This window comes from Pezoporus occidentalis, unplaced genomic scaffold (genome assembly GCF_034315485.1).
Source record: "Pezoporus occidentalis ecotype Australia unplaced genomic scaffold, CSIRO_AGI_Poc_V1 ctg108, whole genome shotgun sequence".
Classification (NCBI taxonomy): Eukaryota; Metazoa; Chordata; class Aves; order Psittaciformes; family Psittacidae; genus Pezoporus; species Pezoporus occidentalis.
The window spans coordinates 127909-150283 of record NW_026912865.1 but is presented as its reverse complement, the minus strand read 5'-3'; the positions used below and the strand labels follow the sequence as shown (position 1 = coordinate 150283).

The window sequence follows — 22375 nt, the reverse complement described above, 5'->3', positions numbered from 1 at the left end:
GACCCAAATCTTTGTTTATGTATTTCAGTAGCTGCCATTTTGTATTTCCAACGAGCTTAGGTTGCAGAACTTTAACATTTCTCCTTTTAATTTTTCAGTCTCAAGGTCGTTATGAGATCATGCTTAGTTTGCAAAATATATTAAATGGCTTAGGAGCTGCTGCTATCCCCTGTCATAGAGATATTTACAAAGCTGCCCGATCCTGTTTGACAGATCGATCCATGGCAGTCCGCTGTGCTGCTGCAAAGGTAAAGTGCTTTAATAGTGTTTTTTGTCAAGTAAGATCCCTAAATAAAATTCTGGTTTAATGGGTTACAAGCACAGCAGTGAATACATTGCTTGCTTATCTTTATTTCTTTGAGATTGCATTGGCAGCAAAAAATCAAGTTATTTTAGCGTGAAGCAACATGCTTATTTTGTTACAGAGAACTTTGTGTATTATGTAGCAAACTAAAACTTTTACCGAGTGCTTTTCCATATCAAAACATTTTTATTTCCCTTTTTTGTCTAGTGTCTTCTTGAACTTCAGAATGAAGCAGTATTTATGTGGAGTACAGACTTGGATAGTGTTGTGACCTTGTGTTTTAAATCCTTTGAAGGTTCCAATTATGATGTACGATTAGCAGTTTCAAAACTTCTAGGCACAGTATTGGCTAGAGCTCTAACATCTAAACAGACAACAGGTAAAGTTTGTGCTCTGCTGATTCTTCATCCGTAAAAATCTGTTAGATGATAAGAAGCTCTTGAGTTCTGTTGAAGCCTGAAGTAAAATCACAATGTAGGCTTCATCTGGCTGGTCATCTCTCTGGTTTGGTCTGTTTTGTAACATTTTTCTTGTAAAGTGTTGTGGTTTTGGTTGTGTTAATATATATAAACATTTATAATAAGGAAAAACAATTGGTAAAACTGTTTTTCTCTGTTGTAAGATTTTTATTGTACGGAAAGAAATTAGTAGCCTCAAGAATTTAAAGCAAGACTGCATTAAACAGCTTAGAAAACAATAAGGCTTGAGAGAGTGTCTCTTTGTTAAACTAAAGAGGTAAGGTTATCTTCAGGCTGTTTTTCCACAATCATCAATTTCCGCATCTGGATTGTGTAGCAGTACAAATGTGATAAGAAGCAGAAATGAACATTGTAGTTTTGTTCGCTTAACAGACCACATAAATTTCTGCTAACAGGCAGTGCTTGATCTAATCGAAGCATCTTGGTACAAAGTTAACAACTCCAATCTTCAGTGTCATTTAGAATGGGTGTTTCTAGTTCAATCTTAGGAGCCCAAAGCTCTAAATATCTAACTGTAATCTAAGCAAAATACCCTGCATCTTGTTATAAATATAATTCAGACTGTTCTGCTTTTAATGGCATCAGAGAAGACCTTTGGTGCCGTAAGCAGCAAATGACAATATTGCATGCCTTTAAGCCCAACTTAGAATCATAGAAACACAGAATAGTTAGGGTTGGAAAGGATCTTAAGATCATCTATTTCCAACCTGCCTGCCATGGACAGGGACATCTCGCACTAAACCAAGACTAGGCCATGTCACCCAAGACTCCATCTTACCTGCCCTTGAACACTGCCAGGGATGGAGCATTTACCACTTCTTTGAGCAACCCATTCCAGTGCCTCACCACCATCACAGTAAAGAACTTCTTCCTTCTATCTAACCTAAACTTCCTCTGTTTAAGTTTAAATGTGTTACCCCTTGTCCTATCACTACACTCCCTAAAGAAGAGTCCCTCTCCAGTATCCTTGTAGGCCCCCTTGAGATACTGGAAGGCTGCGACAGAGCCTTCACACAGCCTTCACTTCTCCAGGCTGAACAGCCCCAACTTTCTCAGCCTGTCTTTATATGGGAGGTGATCCGGCCCCCTTATCATCCCTGTGGCCCTCCTCTGGACTTCTGCATTTCAGAATTCGTGAGACTGTGGATTTTCATTGAAGACTCTGAAGTCTTGATTTCTAAAGTATTTTTCTAAGACTCTTTTGGAGAGAATTATTATGTTACAGAAAAAAAAATATCAGTATTTATCTTTTCTCAATAAAGTAAAAAAAAAAATACCCTCTTTATGGACTCAGTACTTTTCTTCAGAAATACTGAGAAATACATTGCTTGCAAAGTTTAAAGTGCTAAGATAAGGTTAAATAAGAAGCTCGTCAACTGTTTGGTTGGCTTTTTTATTTTAATTATTTTTAGTTAAAAAGAAGAGGAAACTAAGTGAGACATAAGCTAGGTGGGGCTAGAAGGGGCTCGGGGAGAGCTGGAAGCAGTACATAAAGAAGTGTGTAGTTCTGAAGTTTCTATATTGTATTCAATAACCTGCTGATACTTGTTTGGGTTTTGGGGTTTTCTTTGGACATGATTATTTCAAATCCTCTCATTCATTTTCCCATTTCAATACTTGGAAGAAAATGAAAAATGCACTGAAAATTTTAGGCCACTTAATTTGTGCAGTGTGCAGATGTCATGCTGTTTGCACTCACATGCCCCAGCATGTATTTTAAATGAACTTGCTGACAAGAAATAAAACAACAGAATAGGAAATAACTATAAATAGATTTCTTAGAAGGTCATAAACATATCCTATTATTCTCATTCTTTTGTAGGGCTAATTTAATACTAAGGTGAGATACTTTTGTTTCTGAGAGAACTTGTAGCTGTGTCCTTATCTGGGTAAGCACAGCAGAATGGTAATCTGTTTTGGAATAGAGGGTTGTCTTTGATGGTAAACTGGAGTAAGTTAGCGCTTTTGTGAAGCCTGGGTGGTAGGAATAGGCCATACTGACCTTTCTGCAAAGGGAGTTTAGATTAGATGGAAGGGTAAACATATGTAGACGTATTAGGTGATGGCCTAAACTATTTAAAGATAGTTGAATCAGAAAAAGTTGAAAAAATATTTGGGTTTGCTGGAACACCGAGTCCCAGAATGTCTTCATTTGTATTGTGAAATTATGCTCAAACAGCATTTGGATTTGGTTGTGGTACTGAACTTATGAAAGTTGTTTTTTTTCTAAAACAGAGTTGAAACTTTTCTTGAAAAATGCAAGTAGGTGTACAGAGCTGTTCCTCTAAAGATTTCCATCTATTCTTAGCATCCACCAGGCATAACTTCCACAGAATCTCTTTGGAAGAAGTGATGGAGCTACTCGGAACTGGATTTCTGCGTGGAAGTTGTGGATTTCTACGAGCCAGTGGCGACATGTTGAAAGGGACCAGTTCAGTCAGCAGAGATGTTAGAGTTGGAGTCACTCAGGTTTGGATTACGTTAGTTAAGATTTTTTGCTAAAAATTCCTATAGCTGCTTTGCTCTCCATGTATCTCTTATTTCATCCTTTTTTGTATCCATGATGAAATGTATGTTCTTTAAAATAAGGACTTACACCTTGAGTTATTTCAGAATAAAAAAACTTCTGTTGTTGCTTATTGTTTACCTGACGGTTTGCATTTTTCGAAATAAAATATGTATTACTTCTGAAAGCTGCATGTGATTTGAATTTCAAGTGATATAAATAAGGACTTTCTTCAAATATTTAATTTAAAAATACCTTATGTCTAAAAGTGAAAGGGAGAAATTACATAGGGAATAGTTTCCTTCTATATAAGGACATTCCCAGTCCTGTTCTGAAATAATGGTTTTGCTATGAGTAAGTGCATGAAAAATAAGAGAAACAGAATTTAGTGGGGAAAACCCCAAATATCTGTTCTGCTGTTTTCCTGGATGATCAGTTAGAGGATGGAATATTGTTAACTGAGCAGGACTGGAGTCAGACCACATCGTGCATACTGGTAAAAACAGGATAAATTTTTCAGGTAATATCAGATTGACTTTTTCTCTGGAAATAGTATTTTAAACAACATTTACATGGTAAGACCTAGATATTCAAATGTTAAACCTCTGGATCAAGAGTAAAGGTCATGATGAACATTTACATATCAAACAGCTGTAGTACTTTAATATGTTACAGTCCCCACAGCTATTTGATACGTTCTCTTTTCCAGTAAAGGGGCTTTTTCAGTTCACTTCTACTTCTGCAGTGCAAAAAAAGTCTGTAAATTAGCCTCAGTTTCTGATAGAAGCTGCCAGACCTTGCTCTGAAACAGCTAGAAGGTGCTCACAAATTGTCTCAGATCATGCTGAGTGGAAGCATTAACTTCTGGCAGAGAGACAGAAAAGCTGGGGAAAAATAATACCTTGACAGCTATTTGCCTAGAAAATGCATGCCAGACTCCTAGGGTGTTCTGTATACATGGTGGTTTTATTAGTTTTTGAGGAATAGATAGTTCACTGTTTTGACTATTTGTACTGCTTTTTGGAGGTTGTCTCCTTTTTCACCTTTTTCATGCATTTCTATGTTAACACAATAGTACCTGTTCTAGACAGTACACTCTGACTCTACCAGAACTAGTTAAAATAGTGCAGTGTTTCTTTAAGGAAAACTTGAGAAATTGTGCATATGTCAGTGCCTGTGAGTAGAAAACACTTGCAGTTTTAAAATTTATTAATTACAATGTGAATTGCAGCTTATTATAAATTAAAAAATAAGAAAACCACTAAAGTTTACTTCTTGCATATGGAAGAAGAATTTATATTTATTCGCAACAAAGCCAGGTTCAAGATATAGTTGTAACTGTAGCCATGGCAGTATGACTCTTTGCAAGTCTTATTTATTCTGTCAAATTCCTCAGTTTTCAAATCTGTGAAACAAGGGTACTATACTGGTACATTATGAAGTCTAAGTAGTATTTGTCGAGCTATTAGATGCTAACAGGATCTAGTAGTAAATGTCTCCATTTATAGTACTTCACTTTCTTTTATGTGAATAATTTTGTTGTTAATATTAGACATGAGACAAAGTATATATAAGGCAAATACAGAAGTTTGTTGATATGGGTACAAGTTGTGGAGTTTCTTATGAGGAATTTTGTGCATTCATTTTCATATTCTCATTTTTTATATTCCCTTTTCTTGATGGTAACACATCTGTCCATTTAAAAAATCCAACACATACACATGGAAAGCATTTGTAAGGGAGCATATTATGTAGCAAAATAAATAGTCTTGTGATTAGATTTGTAAAGTGACTTTGCGTTCTTTGTCTTTGTTGTGACAAATGTAGTCTTTTTATGGTACCTCCACTGCAAGGCAAACAAATTCATTGACATGAAGAACAGAGCTTGGGGGCTGCAAATATTCCCTAATTCAAAGCCTATAATAACAAAATTCTCTCAGGGTTATGGGTTATAGTCTTGTAACATAGTAGTTCTTAAAATGCATTCATACATTAAATTTGGGTTCCATGTGCAGAATGTTAAATAGCTGGAAGCTGTTGTTCAGTGGGACCAAAGATAATGTTTTACATAACAAGTGCCTGTGCAGGGCAAACTGCCATTTCTCACACTCTAGGATAAAATAACATGGGCAAGCAGCTTGAATTAACTTACAGTAAAAGCAAGCTACAATATTGCTAGTACAGTTTTGATAGTAATTTACGTAATTTAAATAGATTAAAACAAAATTTGCAGCTACCTGAAAGTGAGAATGTATGGGATTTGTGGATGTGTAAATGTATAAGTAATCTCAGTTTAGTGATGTTTTAGTTGTGGCAATATGCAGAGATTAAAAAAATAAATGTATGCAGTATAGTTGGCAGTGGTTTTCTGCCTGATACTGTTCTAAAATATGTTTTCTTTTCAAATTTCTTCCAGGCATATGTGGTATTTGTCTCTACATTAGGAGCACAATGGCTTGAAAGGAACTTCTCTGCCTTCCTTTCCCATACTCTGTATCTTGTGTCTCAGTCTCATACTAAAGCTATTCAGAGTCAGATGGATGCTGTCGGCTGTCGCCACTGTGTTTCATTTATCCTTCGAGCTACAGTAGGAGGCCTTCTTGGGGAAAAAGCTCAAATTGCAGCTGCCAAGGAGATTTGTCAGGCCATCTGGAAACTGAAGAAAGTTGCGGGTATGGGTCTAACAAGATTATCCATTTGGGCCTCTGTTTTTCCTTTTTAAGTAATTGTCTAATTTCCTAATCCAGAGACTACAGAAATAGAATATATAGTACTGATTTATTACCATAATAATGTAGAGGGCTTTTAATGGACTGCTTTGTTTTTAGCTTAAGCTGATTATTTGTTTGTGTGTGTGTACTCACATATGTGTACACGTCTCTTACAGAACTCTTCCCTGGTGATATCATTTTAACCAATTACAGATAAAATAATAAATACATGCAGTAATAACATACAGACAGTATTGTAAGCCGATGTATGTCTAGCCAGATTCTGCCACCTTGTTCAGAGTAGCTGACACTGCTGATGGTTCAAAAAAGAAGCATTTGTTCCTGATTGACAAAATGAGCATTTCTCCTGGAGAAAACCTCTCCTGCATGATAAAGTCTTGTATACAGCTTCCAAAAAAAGCTGCTCATCTCCCACCATAGGGGAAAAGAAAGAGAATGCTGGGCATAACCAGTCCTGGTATGCAGCTGCTTATTGTATTGCATTTAAATATCTAAATGTTAAATGTCTCAACTGACATAATTATTTGTGTCTCAAAAGATGAACTTTCCAAAACCTTCAGATTTTCCCCTTCCTTTTTATTCCCCGGCACCCCACCTTCTTGCTTGTTTACTTGCACTATTTCACTCTTTCCTTATTTTTTGTCCCACTGTGTAGTAAATGGCAAGTTAAATCAAAGCATGATCTCTTCAGGTCACTTCAGTGAGGCTGAGAATAGCATGCTTCTTAATGGCCGCTGTTCCCTATCGCTCAAAGATAAGCAATTTGGTAGTTTCCATTTCAGCTTCCCACCTGCCCTCACAGATGCTACTACACTATCCATGTGAGTAATAGAAACGTGCTTGTCTCAGTGAAGGTAAACCTTTATGAGAACAGTTTGGTCAAAAATAATAATGGTAATGATGAAAGCTCATTTGGCAATATAAACAACTTATCAGAGCAAAATCTTTGTTCTGACCTGCTTGTTTCATTCTGGTAATGATTTCATGGGGATCTTCCTATATTGTGTTATCAGATGGTGCAGTGAATGACAGTAACTTGGAAACAAAAAATAGTACAACAGATGTAACAGCAAGTCAGCATGTGCTTGTCTGTGCACTTCAGGAACTTGGAAGTCTCATCCATGGCTTAGGAACTACAGCAGCACCATTACTACAAGACTCCAGTACAGGTACAACCTCTGAATGATTTTGTGAACCAGAGTACAAAATGCATTCATTTATTCACTGTGACCTCTGATTTCTTATGGCTAGACAGTCAATATTTTTCAAATCTGCTAGGTTCCTTTGTGTGGCATTGACCATCACAACCTTTCTTCTGGTGTGCAGTCTTCTCACCTGGACCTCCTTAGTAGTTCTGTCCTTTTCTGCTTTGTTCCACTTAACTAACAAAGCCACAAAAAACAACAAACCAACCCCACAAAAAAAGGCACAAAAACAGAACAAGAAAGGGGTTGGTAAGCTTTCACACTGTACGAAATCTTCAAGCATTGTCCAAGGAGTTCTGTATCTTCTCTGACCTGCAATAGTGCATTAATTTAAAACAAACAAAAAATCCATGTCAAATTTAACTGCTAATGGCTGTATTTGAAGTCCAACACTTCGTAATGTTTACAGTAAATCTGTTCATTTGAGCTATGTATCTTCATCTACTTTATTAGCTGCAGTTTTTCTGGATGTGTTCAAGTGGACATCTGCCTTCTTGATTATACTTACAGATGTAGTCTATGTGTGTTTGTGGATAATTGTGTAATATGTTAGGTTTTTTTCAAGTTGTTACTTTTCAGGGTAACTATTTTGAAAAGTATTTGGCTATTTCAATTTGATAAGAAATATTTCCCAATAAAAATCCATAGTACATTTTAAAGAGAAGTACAGCCACTGGATAGTGGTGTGTTCATCAGTCCTTTGTATACATTTTTGCTTGTTTCACAATCTGCTTGCATGTTTCTTAAGTGTGTTAATGCATTTTATTTTTCAGGAGTTCTGGAAGCAGTAATTTCTGTCATTCTTCATCCCAGTATTTCAGTTAGACTCACAGCAGCTTGGTGTTTGCGCTGTATTGCAGTAGCATTGCCCTCCTGTGTGTCCCTACTGTTGGATCGTTGCGTTGAACGTCTTACTACATTGAAATCCTCCCCAGAAGCAGTAACCGGCTACAGTTTTGCGGTTGCTGCTTTGCTGGGTGCAGTAAAACACTGTCCTTTAGGAATTCCACATGGGAAAGGGAAGGTATGGTCTGAATACTTTACTTACAGTCAGGTTGGTTTTTTTTTTACAGTACTATTTGCATGTATTCTTTATGACATAACCCAGTATACTAGTGAGATACTTTATTTCCTCAAGAAGGTAATTTTGAAGCATACCATAAGTCAAATAAGCAAATGTTTTTCTCACATTTGTCAGGATTTTGAATTTATCAGGAAATGTCATTAATGACCACTCATACTGTTACGTTTTTCTAATGAGGAAGTTTACTGGGGGATAGGTTTGTTGTTTTGGGACAGAGGTCAGTTCTGTGGAGCTGTAAGGACTGATATTGAACAGCCTAAGAAAAGGTTTACCTGGAGAAGACATTTATTCAGTAGAGTTACATTTTTCAGAACTTCAAACTAAATTATTTACAGCAAGATCAAACCTTCTGCAATTCTGGCCCAGTTTGGTGTTGGCTTGAATTAGAAAGCTGTCATTTAAGCAGTGTTAGTGGTGATAAAAGGCTAGTCTGGAGCAGACTTTGCCAAAGGAAAAGATCATTTATATTTAAAAACACGGTTAAACATATATAAAGGGACTGTTGCACGCTGTGATGTTGGAAACAAGTTTCCTAGAAGGAAACTCATTCAACCACAGATTAAGCAAAATTAATATTTCCCAGGCCTATTAGTGACTCTCCAGTGTACAGTTTAGTCAGTGCTTACACCAATAACATCAATTATGTGTTATCTTGAAAATCTTTGGTCAAGTCCAAAGAAATCTTTAATCAAGTCCAACAGGTACATGCTTTCATTTCATTTTACAGAAGGTAACAGCAACCAGTTTCTTGCATTAACATAGTCTAACTTGCAGTCTCTCCAAGATCCAGTCTCTCCACTAGCACACATAGGACATACTATGCACTGAAGTTTTAGGGATATGCCAGTGTAGAAACACAGACCAGGAGAAGGTGTTTCCATCTCAATGAGAACTCCATCCATGGAGTTATACTCACAGTTGGAACACCACAATGCGACATAAATGTCAGCAGTACATGCTAATTCTCTGCATAATGTAGACACGTTCTCGGTTCTGAAAATACCTTTTCTGGAGCCAGTGGACATTAGGGAAGAAGTGGCACACTTTTATTCAAGGATTGTGAAGTTGTTTATTATTACACCACTGTAAGATGAAAGGAATGCTTTAGTACATTTGGAGTAATGTCCTTTGTAGTGACTTGCAGTGATTCCAAACCACCCTTTCCCTGTTGTTGAGTACTAGCAGTTCCATGCCACTACTTAATAGACGTTGCTAGCTGCAGTTCTCCACATTTAAAGACCCAGCTGCTGATGAAACAATTTATATATGTTAGAAAAAAAACCAAACAAACACCTGAAAAGCCTGTTTTTCTTAGCTTTTGAAATTTTTTTCTTATGATTAGTGAAAGACCATGGGGAGAGAACAAAATTAATATCATTTGCCCAGTTATGTAGAAGTGCCATTCAAATACTGTACACCTCAATAAGCAGAACTAAAGTTTCTATTTAACAGAGAAACTTAATTGTTAACAAAGATTTCTTTTAGAGGAAAATAATAGGATGAAATAGGGTCAGGAGGAGGTATGGGAGGGCACGGAAAAGTGTGGGAGAAACACTATTCTGTGCTAACCTGGCAGGGAGGAGAACAGCGAAGTTGACAAAAGTCCTTTCCCATTCTCTCTTAGGAACACTGCCAGATTCCAGGCTAGCTCCTCTTCTGGGGAGCTGAAAGACACCAGTGTTAAACAGAGCAGTTTTGAAAAGGAAGTATCAAACGTAGACAGTAGTGAAATACTGAACAGACAGTATTTCACTGTCTGTGAAGTACTGGACAGAAGCTTTGTTACATTAATGTATTTTCCTTTGAGAGAGTGGTTAGAGTTGCAGGCGGAACCTATTGAGGAAAACAAAATAATTAGTGGGTTTGTATGTACTTAGCATTCTGTACTAGTGCTTACAGTTCAAAAAAATCCTTCAAAAATGAGACATTTATCCTAGTACATAGAAAAGTTGCCATAAATCGTTACATGAAATCCTTTCTAGGATGTTTATCTTACAGGTAATTTAAGTATACTAAGCTGTTAGTGATTTTCAGTAGTATAATTTAACAAGGGTACTGCTTTAGAATCAAGTATTTTAACTCTGTCAGGAATCTATATAAATAGAATTCTTCATTTGCAACCACCTGATATCATTATGGAACTGGGGAAACTAACATTTTCAGAATACTGAGGTTTGTAAGTGAACAAATTTCAAACTTTCATAAAGAAAACTTTCATGTGCAAACTTTCATGACACGTTTTATAAGTATGAAAATAAATTTTAGAAGGATGTTGTCTGTACTGTCCAAATAAGTTATGTGCAAAAAAAAAAAAAAAAATAGAAGGATGTTGACTATACTGGGGCTTTTAATGATATTGATAATCATTCTTCTTACTTAATCATTACTTACTTAATAATATTAATTTATAAGCAGTTTGGTTTGGTGACCAGACATAATGCAAAGTATAAGAAATACTTTTTGGTGTAAGGGAAACATGATTGAAGCAAAGCAGTTGCAGAGTGCTTTGAGCATTTGTAGCCATAATTGTCCGTAGACACAGTGCGTGCATGTTCTTACTTGTAAACTCTAGGTAGTTTGTGCTTTAGTAAGAGTGCAGATTATCACCTTGCATGTAGCACATAATAGTAGGCATGTGCAATTATTTCAGAGAAGCTAAGACAGGATTAATTTTTAACTATACTATTGTAACTTGTTTGTTTAGTCAGACCGTTTATTGATTAAAATACTGACAGAGATAATGATAGACCTTATTCTAAAATAAAGAGAAAAATATTGCTACCCCTCTCACAGCTGCTTCTGAGCTCTAATTCATATGTCTCATGCTATCCTTTTTCTGCATAGTGACATAAAGTATCAGAATGCTTCTATACTTGCAATGCAATTCTGCGAGAACTATCACCTGTCAGTGTATTGCTGATAAAAGAAAGGGGACAAAACAGCAAGGTAACTTATCTAGTACCCCACTTTTGAAGCCGTTCCAGACTAGTACTGAAGTCAGCCATTGCAACTTCATGAGCCTGAGTTTATTGCCAGAGTACGAGAGAAAGATAGCATTCAGTTTTGGGACGCTGAAATAGAATTAAGTATCACAGGGAATAGTATTGAAATTACATATGGTAGTTACTAACATGCTTATGCTCTGTTTTTGTCTTTAACTTTGAAGGTAATCATGACAGTAGCAGAGGATTTGTTGTGTTCTGCTTCTCAGAACAGTCGCATTTCACTGCAGCGAACACAGGCTGGATGGCTGTTGATAGCTGCCCTCATGACATTAGGTAGTAGCTTTCTACAGTTTTTCTTAAATTACAAGCTGTTCTGTGTTTTGTCTCTGACTTTAACTCTTTGGATGTTTCATTTAATTTACCACTGCAAAATAATACTTTACCCCCCCCAATATTGATTGAAATATTTAGAAAATCTTTCTAAATAAAAGTGTTACTTCTTTTAAAATTGCTGTTAGTTCATTGGGAGCAAAGTCTGAAAAACAGTGAGTAAGTGAGAGCGATATTAATTAAATATAGACAATAAATTTCAAAATCAATCTAATCAAATGCCACTGTGGTCATGAAGAATTACACTGATATTTTTTAACATCTATTCCAATGCAAAATGAGCTAATCATTTGTATTTCCCTCTTGTCAGGCATTTAAATTTTATAGAACTTTCTGATACTTACTAGTGGTCAGATTATTGACTGTGATCACTAAATTACTAATGATGAACGTATTTTAACCATTTTGTTCACATTTTTAAGGCATCTTTCATGTTTTCAGCTGTTACTTTTGCCCACAGCTCCCAGCTTTTTTCTTAAATTTGGGAAAACATGCCTTGTGCATTGACTTATAACAAATGTTTGCTTTTCTGAACATCACTATTGCTTATTACATCTCTTTTGCTGGTGAAACACAGGGTCTGTGTTTAGTAAAACAGATGTTTTGGTCAGCTTGGTGGCATTCTAATAAATGTGTCAGAGAGTATGTAGTTATGTATGAAAATGGAGTACCAAGGCAGTAAACATTTGAGAAATTATATAAGAGAAGGGTGGAAAAATAGCATAAATTTTGCTCACTGTTGTGAAGATTTTGTGAATATAGGAGAAAGAACCAAAGAGAAAATAAAATTTTATTACACCTTACATTGGCATGATAACTGTCAACATTTACAGGTCCTGCAGTTGTCCAGCACCATCTGCCACGAATGCTGTTACTGTGGAAGTGCATCTTCCCATCATCTCCTAAAGACCTAGAAACAGAGAAGACAAGAGGAGATTCATTTACCTGGCAAGTAACGCTGGAAGGTCGTGCTGGTGCTCTCTGTGGTAAGCAGGATTTACTGTGTCTTTCCCTGCATATTTATAGTTGGGCTGTTTGTTTATTTTTCCTTCTGAAAGAACATCCATACTTCATATTAATTTTCTTCACTGGATGGTAAAGGATGTATTAACTCCCCAGCTTGTGTATATATATCTATATATGTATGTTTAATTTTTGTAAAAACAAAAAATCAGAAACAAAACCCAAGCTGTTTTTTTTCTCTTGCTCTTCTAATCACTTGATTTCCAAGCAGTAACTGATATCTGCTTGGAAAGGAAGGTTAATTCTCTTCTCTTGTTTAGCCTGTGTATCACAGTAATGAATGAAGATCCAAACCAGGGGATATTCTGCTGTTTATACAGTCTGTTATATTTGGTAAATAACAGTACTCTTCCTAATAGGTAACTTACTGTAAGCAAAGTAGAATTGGTGAGTCAGTCAAACATTTGTGAGAGTGAGAAGACTCAGGTGAAAATTACAATAAGGAGGTTGCAATTCTTAGCCATTGAAGAGTGCTGTGTATTTGGCTGCTGTATGATGGGTTGCGATTTTTCATCATGAAATGCTGTGAATTTGGGTTTCCAAGAGATGACTCCAGTGATCTTCAGATATAACACAAATGTGTTTCAGTCATGTATTCTAGAGTACTAAAGGGTCCTTTGCATTACAGAAATGTGAACCCTAGTGTAGTGATAACTCCTATCACTATTAAAATCTATAGGAAAGTGTGGAGTTCAATAGTAATTTCATTTGGAAGTAACCTTAACAATTAACTCAAGTTCAATTTTCATAAATAATGAAAAGTACTTTGTACATGTAAATTGTTAAAGTCTTAAAGTACAGTAATTAAGCCAATTTTAAATATAAAACTAGCTTAGCAAGAAGTAGATTATCTATCATCATGCTTCCCCCTTTTTTCTTACTATTATCATGAAGTTGTGTTATATCCCATAACTCAATTCATAACAAAAAGCAAAAAATACTTGCATTTATAGAAGCAAGTAAATGTCAGGGTATGAATGTCCAAGCGGAGACACCAAAACACTGCATCTGGAAATACAAATTTTTTAATTTCAGATTTTTATCTGGTTCTTAAATTATCGGTGAAAATATTAAAAAGAAAAGCATGTTTTCTTCTACTTTTAAATGATTAGTGAGGTAAGAATGTGATTACTGCACTAATCTGACTGTTTTTCTTCTAGATACCTCACACTAAGTTAAAATCCAATTCCTTTTCTAGCTATCAAAAGCTTTGTTTCACACTGTGCTGGTCTCCTTACGGATGAAGTTGTTCAGAGACTTCTTCCTCCTCTTCCAAGTGCTGTTGATTTATTGACACAGTAAGTGTTTGTATTAAACTGCTAAATGAGATTCTGGTTTTGAAAAGCTACAAAGTAATCTTCTTGTATTTGATTTAGTGCCCTTTCTGGAGAACTTTCTTTCCAAGGTATGAAAGTTAAGAGTACAGAATTCAGCAGTACAGCTGAAGGCTTTAGCTGTCATGATAATGTGTTTGCAGATTCCAGTATTGTGTAAAAAAAAATAGGGAAAAAATTGTAGCATGGTTTTGTTAAGCTAGTGATTTTGTTGTGCTTTTTTAATCAAGCATGCACATTTATGTTCATTCATGGCCATTTTTTATAAAATAAAAAATAGTTCAAGAATATGCTTGGACAGGATGTTTTAGACATAGGCATTTTTTATATTTAGATTCAGAGCTAAGCCAGAAATGGTTTTATAATTTTTAAACTTTTGCCTGCAGAATATGTAGTAATGTATCTGGGCTCTAATTTAACTGACTTATTCCCACAAAAAAGTTAATTATAATAAACATAGGTACAATAAAATTAAATAGAAAACTTCGCTTATTTTTCTAGTTTTAAATAGAAATAAGGGCTGGGAATGGAGAACAGACATTCTGTCAGAGCATGTGAAATAAATTGTTTTCTTCTTCTATTGGTAATGCAGATCAAAATTGTACTTACAGTATGTATAGATTTTAAAAGTATTCAGTAGCATGGTACAAATGAAACCGGAGGTGGTGCATAATGCTTGAAGGCTTTAACATTACTGATGTGCTTTTCATATTTTAAGGCTTTCTTCAATAAATAAATCATATGGAAATTCTTTAAAAACACCTTCAACAGTTTACAGACATAAATTTTATGAACTACTAGCAGTATTGCCTCCAAAGACTTATGAAGGTATGTATTTACTTATGAAGAGAAATGCATTTAAAATACCATGGTTTCGTTTTCAAATTTTTGTTTGACATATATTCAGCTAGCAAGAATTAGTTCCTCTTTCAATAAACACATTTTATTCCCTCTGTTTAAATGTAGTAAAATTGTAGTGAAGTCACTGTGGTTTTGAAAAGCTGGTGTTTGTGGTCTTCTTCCCCCCGCATTACAAATACAGATATTTGTCCTATTTTTAGTTGGAACTTTAATGTAGACAACCTTACAATTTTAAACTATTCAAATAATTTACTTTCTTTGATGCCTGTTTTACTTTCCATTGAATTCTAAATCAGAAAGCTGTCACCTTAGCCTAAACTAATTGCATATAGTCCACTGAATTTCATTTAACTATTTCAGATATATTACAGATATATTGGCCTGTTCTGTGCAGATTGTGAATAAAAAAAATGCATTTAAAGAACATTTTCAACAAAATCTGGGAATAGACTTGCTTTTCTGTAGCAGAATATAATTAGCAGTATTTAAAATCTAATCCTCTAATCCAATAACTACGCACTGTAGTTAGACAGGCCTAACAATTCAGCTGAAACATTAAATACCTTTTTCATGTTTATATTTGCCATAGAGTACTGTGTGGACTGAAATAAGGAACCAGAGTGGTTTTGTCAGTAGTAAAGAGAAGTACAGTGTATTTCATGAGGGCAGAGAGAATATCAAGCAACCAGGCACTGAACTGGCTGTGTCCTCTATCATAGAGGGAATCCTTACTCAAAAAATCTGCTCCATCTAGTGGCAACTGCCAAGTGAATCTTTGTAGGGATAAATCCCTGTCCTGGGTTCAGCAGTAGCAGTCATTTTTCTCCTTCGTGGTAGCTGGTGCAGTGCTGTGGTTTGACTTCCAGCCTGGGAACAGTGCTGGTGATACCGATGTTTTTGGTTGTTGCGAAGTGATGTTTACCCTGACCAAAGACTTTGTGAGGCTCATGGTCTGCCAGGGAGGAGGGGAAGCCAGGAGGAAGCAGAGATGGGGCGCCTGACCCAGGCTAGCCAAAGAGGTATTCCATACCACAGCACGTCATGCCCGGGGTGGGGGGTAACTGGGAGTTACCCGGAAGGACATGGGCTTCCGGGTGGGTCTCGTTTCTTGGCCGGTGGTATCGTATTCTCTTCCCTTGTTATTTTCTCTTATCATTGTTGTTGTTGGTGGTAGCGGTGGTGATTTGTGTTGTACATTGGTTGCTGGACTGTTCTTGTCTCAACCCGTGGGAGTTGCACTCTTTCGATCCTCCTCCCCATCCCTCCGGGAGCGGGGAAGGGGAGAGTCCGGGGGGGTGGGGGGCGGGGCTCAATTGCTGTCAGCCCAGCAGCACTCACTGGGAGTGAGTGAACAAGATGTCTGGCTAGGGTTTAAACCACAGCAATCCCTGACCTTTGTCTTAAAGCTGTTGTTGCATTAGAAATCTGTAAATAACACTTGAAGCATAGTGTAGAATACACATCTGTGACTTGGACTTTAACAACTGAAAATGACACCTCCTTTCCTTAGAGCAAGTTACTTGTTTTGCTCATTAGAGGGGCGATGCTGTACCGAACACAAATATTTGGGTATGGGTGGGTTTGGTGGTTTCTTATCATTTAGTCACAGAATAGTTAGGGTTGAAAAGGACCTTAAGATCATCTAGTTTCAACCCTCCTGCCATGGGCAGGGACACCTCACACTAAACTGTGTCACCCAAGACTCCATCTTACCTGCCCTTGAACACTGCCGAGGATGGAGCATTTACCATATCTTTGGGAAGCCTGTTCCAGTGCCTCACCGCCCTCACAGTAAAGAACTTCTTCCTTATACCTAACCTGAACCTCGTCTTTTTAAGTTTAAACCCATCGCCCCTTGTCATATCCCTACAGGCCCTAATGAGGAGGCTCTCTTTGGCATCACTCTTGATCTAACTTCATTGAAAAATACAGTGTTTTACAGTGTGATCTGCAAAACCTGACACAGTGTGAGTGAGCTTCCTAGCTGAGGATGCTGCATTCTAGAACCAATAAATAAATAAAAACTTTAAAAGGTTTGTGATAAGTAAGTGTTCACCTTGCTGAAAGCTTTGTAAATAGCCTTAGAATCAAACCAGTAATGTGGCAGATGTACTCTCAGAGTTGTCCACCTGTTTTTAATACAGCAGTAGGAGAGTGGGGAAAGAATGGAAACGAATATATTGGCAGAGCTTATTTTCAATGTCTGCTATATATTTTAACATATAAGTATGCATCATTTAAAAATGCAAAAAAATTTTTAAGGTAAAGCTTTAAATACATACTGTTTTTTCCCGTATGACAGCTTCATGCAGAAACTGTGATATAAATGCAAATACTAGGATTTTTTAAAAAAACATTATGATTATGGAACCAAAGTTGCTTTTTTCAATATCTAATTTTAGTCATTTTCACTGGGACGAATTTTAGGAGAACTTCTGTGTTGCAGTCTGGCACATTTTGCGTGGCTCAGTGACATACTGAATGAGAAGCTTCCACCAGTTCATGGTTTTATTTCTTCTGTTTTCATTTTCTTCAACTTGGGTAGTTAGCCAGAGGCTAGAAACCTGCAAATTGTTTCTTTTTGAGTAAATTGGTGATGGGGACATACACTAGGAGCTGCAACACAAGCTTTTAGTGTTTGCAAATAATGTGCAACACTTGTATTCTTTAGCAGAATAGGAACGAAACAAAATACCCATCAAAATAAACAGTTGAAAGCAGGTTCTTTATTTGTAGTTCCAAAACTCTTTCCTGATTCAGACCTTCAGATTTCTGAGGCCTGAGATACCAGGACTTGTTTAGGGTCTGCTTGTCCTTTCCTGCTCTCTTTCTGCCTCTCTGATCTCTTACTGCTTTCTGTCATCACTAAAAGTTGATACCTGCTCAAACAGCAAAATTTGGTGAAGGCTTACTATGAGTGTACGTGAGTAATAGCTGATTTTTTGCATTATTTCAGCAGTGACAAATATGAGCAAAACGTATTGGGTTAACTTGAAAATCAGTGAAGTACATGTAACATACTTCAGTTGCTGCCTTCCATCATGTGTGAATGGTTAAGACTGCAATTTAGCTGATCCAAAGTATGAACTTGTTTAGCTGTGAAAAGTTCTGTTTCTAAGATGACGATTTATATTCGTGATAATTTTCATATGTCATTAGTTTTGTACTATAATGTGCTCATGTTTTTGAGACCAAAACATTTGTTTCCTGTTAATATAAAAAAAATAATTATTATAATGTCCAGTTTGAGAATTTCACACAAATCATTTCAGTAGTTTGCGTTTTGATTGTTAGATTTGATGTTTTCTGTGGCCTGAAATTAACATGTTTTGTCAGGCAACTCATTAGGGTTCTTTTCATTCTTCAGCTTTTTGTGCTTGTTGTGTTCTACTGTCTAAACCATAAAATTCAATACAAGCATTCCCTTCTCTATCTTAATAGGATGGGATGAATAGCTAAAATGCTGGAACGGCATTCTGGCTCGATACTTTGGACTGCTTTATGCTGGAATAGTATTACTTGACATGGCCAAGCGTCTGGGGCTAAAACAAATGTTAATTTGGTTAAAGATTGCTGAGTATCTCCATTAACCTTAATTTGAAAAGTGTTTTCATAGGAAGGGCTTTTTTCTTAAATTGTGATCTATAATAATGGAAAAAGCAGTTTCCAGTTGTTGTTTAATTATTATTGTTTTTAAAAGGCTCTATTCCTGTCCTTTTTGCACACTATCTGTGCATCTTGGAATATATTTGATAGTGCTAGCCTTTTGCATTTAAATTTCAGGTAAGCATTTTGGGAAAAATGACATACTTGCTATTTAGTCAGGGAGGCAGGCAAAGCCAGAGAAGCTTGCAGGAGTAGAGCCTGGTGGGGACAGGGGGTTGGGAGTAGGGAAATCAGCTTTCTCAGATGTATGCAAGATTCAGGAAGGGTAAAATAGCTGATGAGAGCTACCAGCTCCAGCTATACAAATGGTTCTGCTCATGAGGTGCTGATAACTGTGCTGTCACACCTGTTGAAAAATTCTAAGCAACTTGAGCGCAAACGGGTAATGGTGTGATCATCTAACAACAAAATTGAATGCAAAGTACTGATATGTGGAGTTAAGCCTGCTCTTAATGCTAATATTCCCCGTTTCATGAGGACTTGACTTTGCAGTCATAGTGCTCTGGAGGTAAATTTTTATGTGATATTTGCATAAAGACTGTGTGTGTATTTTTCAAGATCAGTTCTGCAGTGTTTTTCAACATATTTTATTGAACAGATAAACTAGACCTTTCTCATCATACGTAGTTCAGTGCTAGAAATGTTCTCTCACTGCAGGGACTATTTTAAAAACCTAAAGTAGTCTGACTTAGAATGCCTAATATTACTGTTTATGTATAATGTACAACCTCGTTTGAAATAGTATGCACCAAGATATGTGATAGCTTAACCTACCAGTGTAAATTATCGTAATGTAACCTACAGTAAATTCCTCATGCTTTGCTTTTCATGAAGTCCTGAAATAGGGGAGTACATTCTGCAGCTTTTGGTTATTTATCAGACTTATGGATGTTTGAAATTGCCTCTGCTTGACAAGTCCAAGTATTCCTGTGTGGTTATGTAATACATTCCACAGCATTAATTTTCAGGAAATGGAGAAAAATATGGCTGTGCTTGTAACTGCCTTTTTCCTCTGTTTTAATTGTAAATGTAGCTAACTTAATGGGCTAGAAGTTTCATGGCATTGTGCCTTCTGTGAAGGTAAAAGTCTCTGCTTTTCAACTTCTGTATTGCTGTATGTGCTTACTTTGCTCATCTTACTGCTCTGTTTCCCCTGTAGCAAGAGTGTTCTCCAGTTAACTGAAGACATAAGAAAACTGTTAGATGAATGTTGCTATTGCAGTACGTTGCTCCCGAAGCTTCTTGTAGCAAGTAATAAACTGTAAATTTTGACTGTTTTTTTTTCCCCTTTAATTTAAAGGAAGCTTCTGGGCTGTTCTAAAAGAGTTAGTGGCTGACTTGACCGTCCCAGATAGCCAGATTGACACCTCAACGTTCTTGCTTCCACCCCTTTGTCATGAGAATGATCTCCTTTTACTTGGTCCCTTACTGCAGGAGACTGACCACCGATTTATTGAAGAGCAGGTACTTTTTGATCTAGTATAATCATGGGGGTGTATGTTCATACAGTTCTAGTTATTGGGTCAGTGCTGGTTTTGACTTGGTTGAAAATAATGGCTATCACTTTATTCCTTCTTCCAGCTCCTTTTAGGTAACAGCATAGCTGGTGGCAGCCTGGAGTATGACCCTTACTCAATTTATGAGAAAGTTGCAAAAGGTGATTCAGTACCTAAACCTCTACCTCCCGTATTGTCTGTTATCAGCGCAGCAACACGTTTGTTTGGAGTTATGTTTTCCCATGTAGCAGAATCCCACAGGTAAAGTGGTAACTGTTGGGGAATTTGGGTGGTGCTAAAATGGTCACAGTGTTTGAACACAGAAGAAAACAATTCTGTGAGCCATCTGAATAATATAATTCAGACTAACAAATTATTAGACTTTTTTTAAAGTTATTCACAACGAAGTGAGTAGCAAGAGGTTACTATCATTATAATAGATTCTGCTGACCAAGAGCAAGCAATGTTTTGTTTTGATAGCCATATCAAAATTGAAGTTCATTTTAAGAGTTATTACAGGATTATTATAGTGCTTAATACCCAATTGCCTTAGACCAAAGAGGGACAAAAGAGGTAAGAAGCTGCAGTAAAATTTAACCCATATCCTGCCTATTCAATTTTAAAAAGTGGATGGGAACAAACAAGAGTATGTGTCTTAACACAGTTCTGTTAAGGTACAAGAATGCTCGAAAGGGATCACAGGCTTCTAAGTTTGTGTGTATGTACCTTCCTACTGCACACATGGCATTTGTTTTTTTTTTCACGTGGGTTGCTGAGGCATGAAATTTCTCAAGATATTTGCATGCTCTTGCTTATTTTGTGTGCTGCTGGTAATTTTCTTGAATGCAACATTAGAGCAAATCAATTACTTTTTAATTAAACAGCTTTATCTTTTCAAAGCCAACTGCAGTTAGGCCTCGGATCATGATTGTTAGAGGTGGTGGTGGTTTTGCTTATGTCGAGGGTGAGTGCTTAGCATGCAAGTCCTGAGGCTTGGTGTCTTCACTGCTTGGAATGCTTGGATTCAGTGTAATCCTGAGGCAGCTGTTTGTATGTGAGCATACCTGCCAATAAAATTGTCACATGCTTTATCATATATTCTTCTGACTTGCATTTGCTTCATTATTCTGTCTTCACCAACTGCTTTTTTTTTTTTTTGGGTTTGTGGTTTTTTTTCTGTTTTTCTGGGCTTTCTGCCACTACTGTCACCATGTTGCTGGTTGCTTTTCTTCACCTGTTTTTCAAGACCTGAACTAATTGCTGCAGATAACTGCATTTTCCTTTTTCTTTTCCTTCCTCCTTTCTCAGTTGTAAGTCAAAATGCATCATTTCCATACACAGTTGCTTTTAATAGCATCTAATGTTAGATATAAAGCAATTATTTGTGAATGCATGTGTTATAAGGAAACAAAGGCAAAAAGTTCATGTTCACAGAGTGATTACCTATTCTAATGTAGAATACAAAAATGCTTTGAGGTAGACAGGAATGCCAGTTGAAGGAAAATGCTCAAAAATTAGGGTAATAGATTTGTTCCATCTCTGTTTCTATAATATATAGGCTTTGTTATATGTTTTAAAAAAAAAAGCTTGAGTTGTTTTCTTAATTTTTGATTCTGTGGTTTCTTCTCTGGTTTTAAGGCTCCAGGTGTTAGAACAGTTGTTGAATTCCGTAAAGCAAACAAAAGGATCCCGTCAGCAAATAGTGCAACTAAATGTTGTGTCTGCCTTTTCTACTTCCTTAAAGGTAAACCTCCTTTGTTTCTCTCCTTTGTTTCAACCTCCGTGTCTGAAACATGGCATCTGTCAGTTCAAATGTTTCTACACAGAACTTCATGTTTGGTTAACGGTCACAGTGAAGATCAGTCCTGTTTTCTGTGATTATATTGGTTTGTGATGTCACAATTTTCTTAAGTGCTGAAGAGTCACAGTTTCATTTTTCCTTTTTTTTTCATAGAATGGTTTTGTTTAGAAGGGACCTTAAAGATCATTCAGTTCCAGCCCCCCTGCCATGGGCAGGGACACCTTCCACTAGACCAGGTTGCTCAAAGCCCTGTCCAACCTGGCCTTGAGCGCTTCCAGGGATGGGGCATCCACAGCTTCTCTGGGCAACCTGTTTCAGTGTCTTGCCACCCTCACAGGAGCTTCTTGTTCATCCATGCAGGCGTCCAAGTGTTCTTGCCTGACTTCCTCTTTGTCAGAATGCATTGGACATGAGCTTGGAGGAAGTGATCCTTGAATATTAAACAGCTTTCTTGGGCCCCTCTTCTATCCAGGGCTTTATCCCATGGTACTCCACCAAGCAGATCTCTCAAGAGGCCAGAGTCTGCTCTCCTGAAGTCCAGGGTAGCAA

General features: G+C 36.8%; 1 protein-coding gene across 8 annotated transcripts in view; it reads left to right on the top strand.

Moving 5' to 3' along the window:
* Positions 1-22375, top strand: part of HEATR5A (HEAT repeat containing 5A) — a 56401-nt gene that overhangs the window by 6685 nt on the left and 27341 nt on the right. For 6 of the 8 annotated variants that reach the window (XM_062622963.1, XM_062622916.1, XM_062622925.1 and 3 more), the window contains 13 exons: positions 99-248; positions 512-683; positions 3092-3252; positions 5706-5961; positions 7035-7190; positions 8000-8250; positions 11477-11588; positions 12479-12631; positions 13867-13966; positions 14721-14830; positions 19830-19993; positions 20111-20286; positions 21664-21769. In XM_062622963.1, the coding sequence (XP_062478947.1) occupies positions 99-248; positions 512-683; positions 3092-3252; positions 5706-5961; positions 7035-7190; positions 8000-8250; positions 11477-11588; positions 12479-12631; positions 13867-13966; positions 14721-14830; positions 19830-19993; positions 20111-20286; positions 21664-21769 (2067 nt within the window). The remainder of the gene's footprint in view (positions 1-98; positions 249-511; positions 684-3091; positions 3253-5705; positions 5962-7034; positions 7191-7999; positions 8251-11476; positions 11589-12478; positions 12632-13866; positions 13967-14720; positions 14831-19829; positions 19994-20110; positions 20287-21663; positions 21770-22375) is intronic. The other 2 variants (XM_062622953.1, XM_062622944.1) reach the window with 2 other exon arrangements.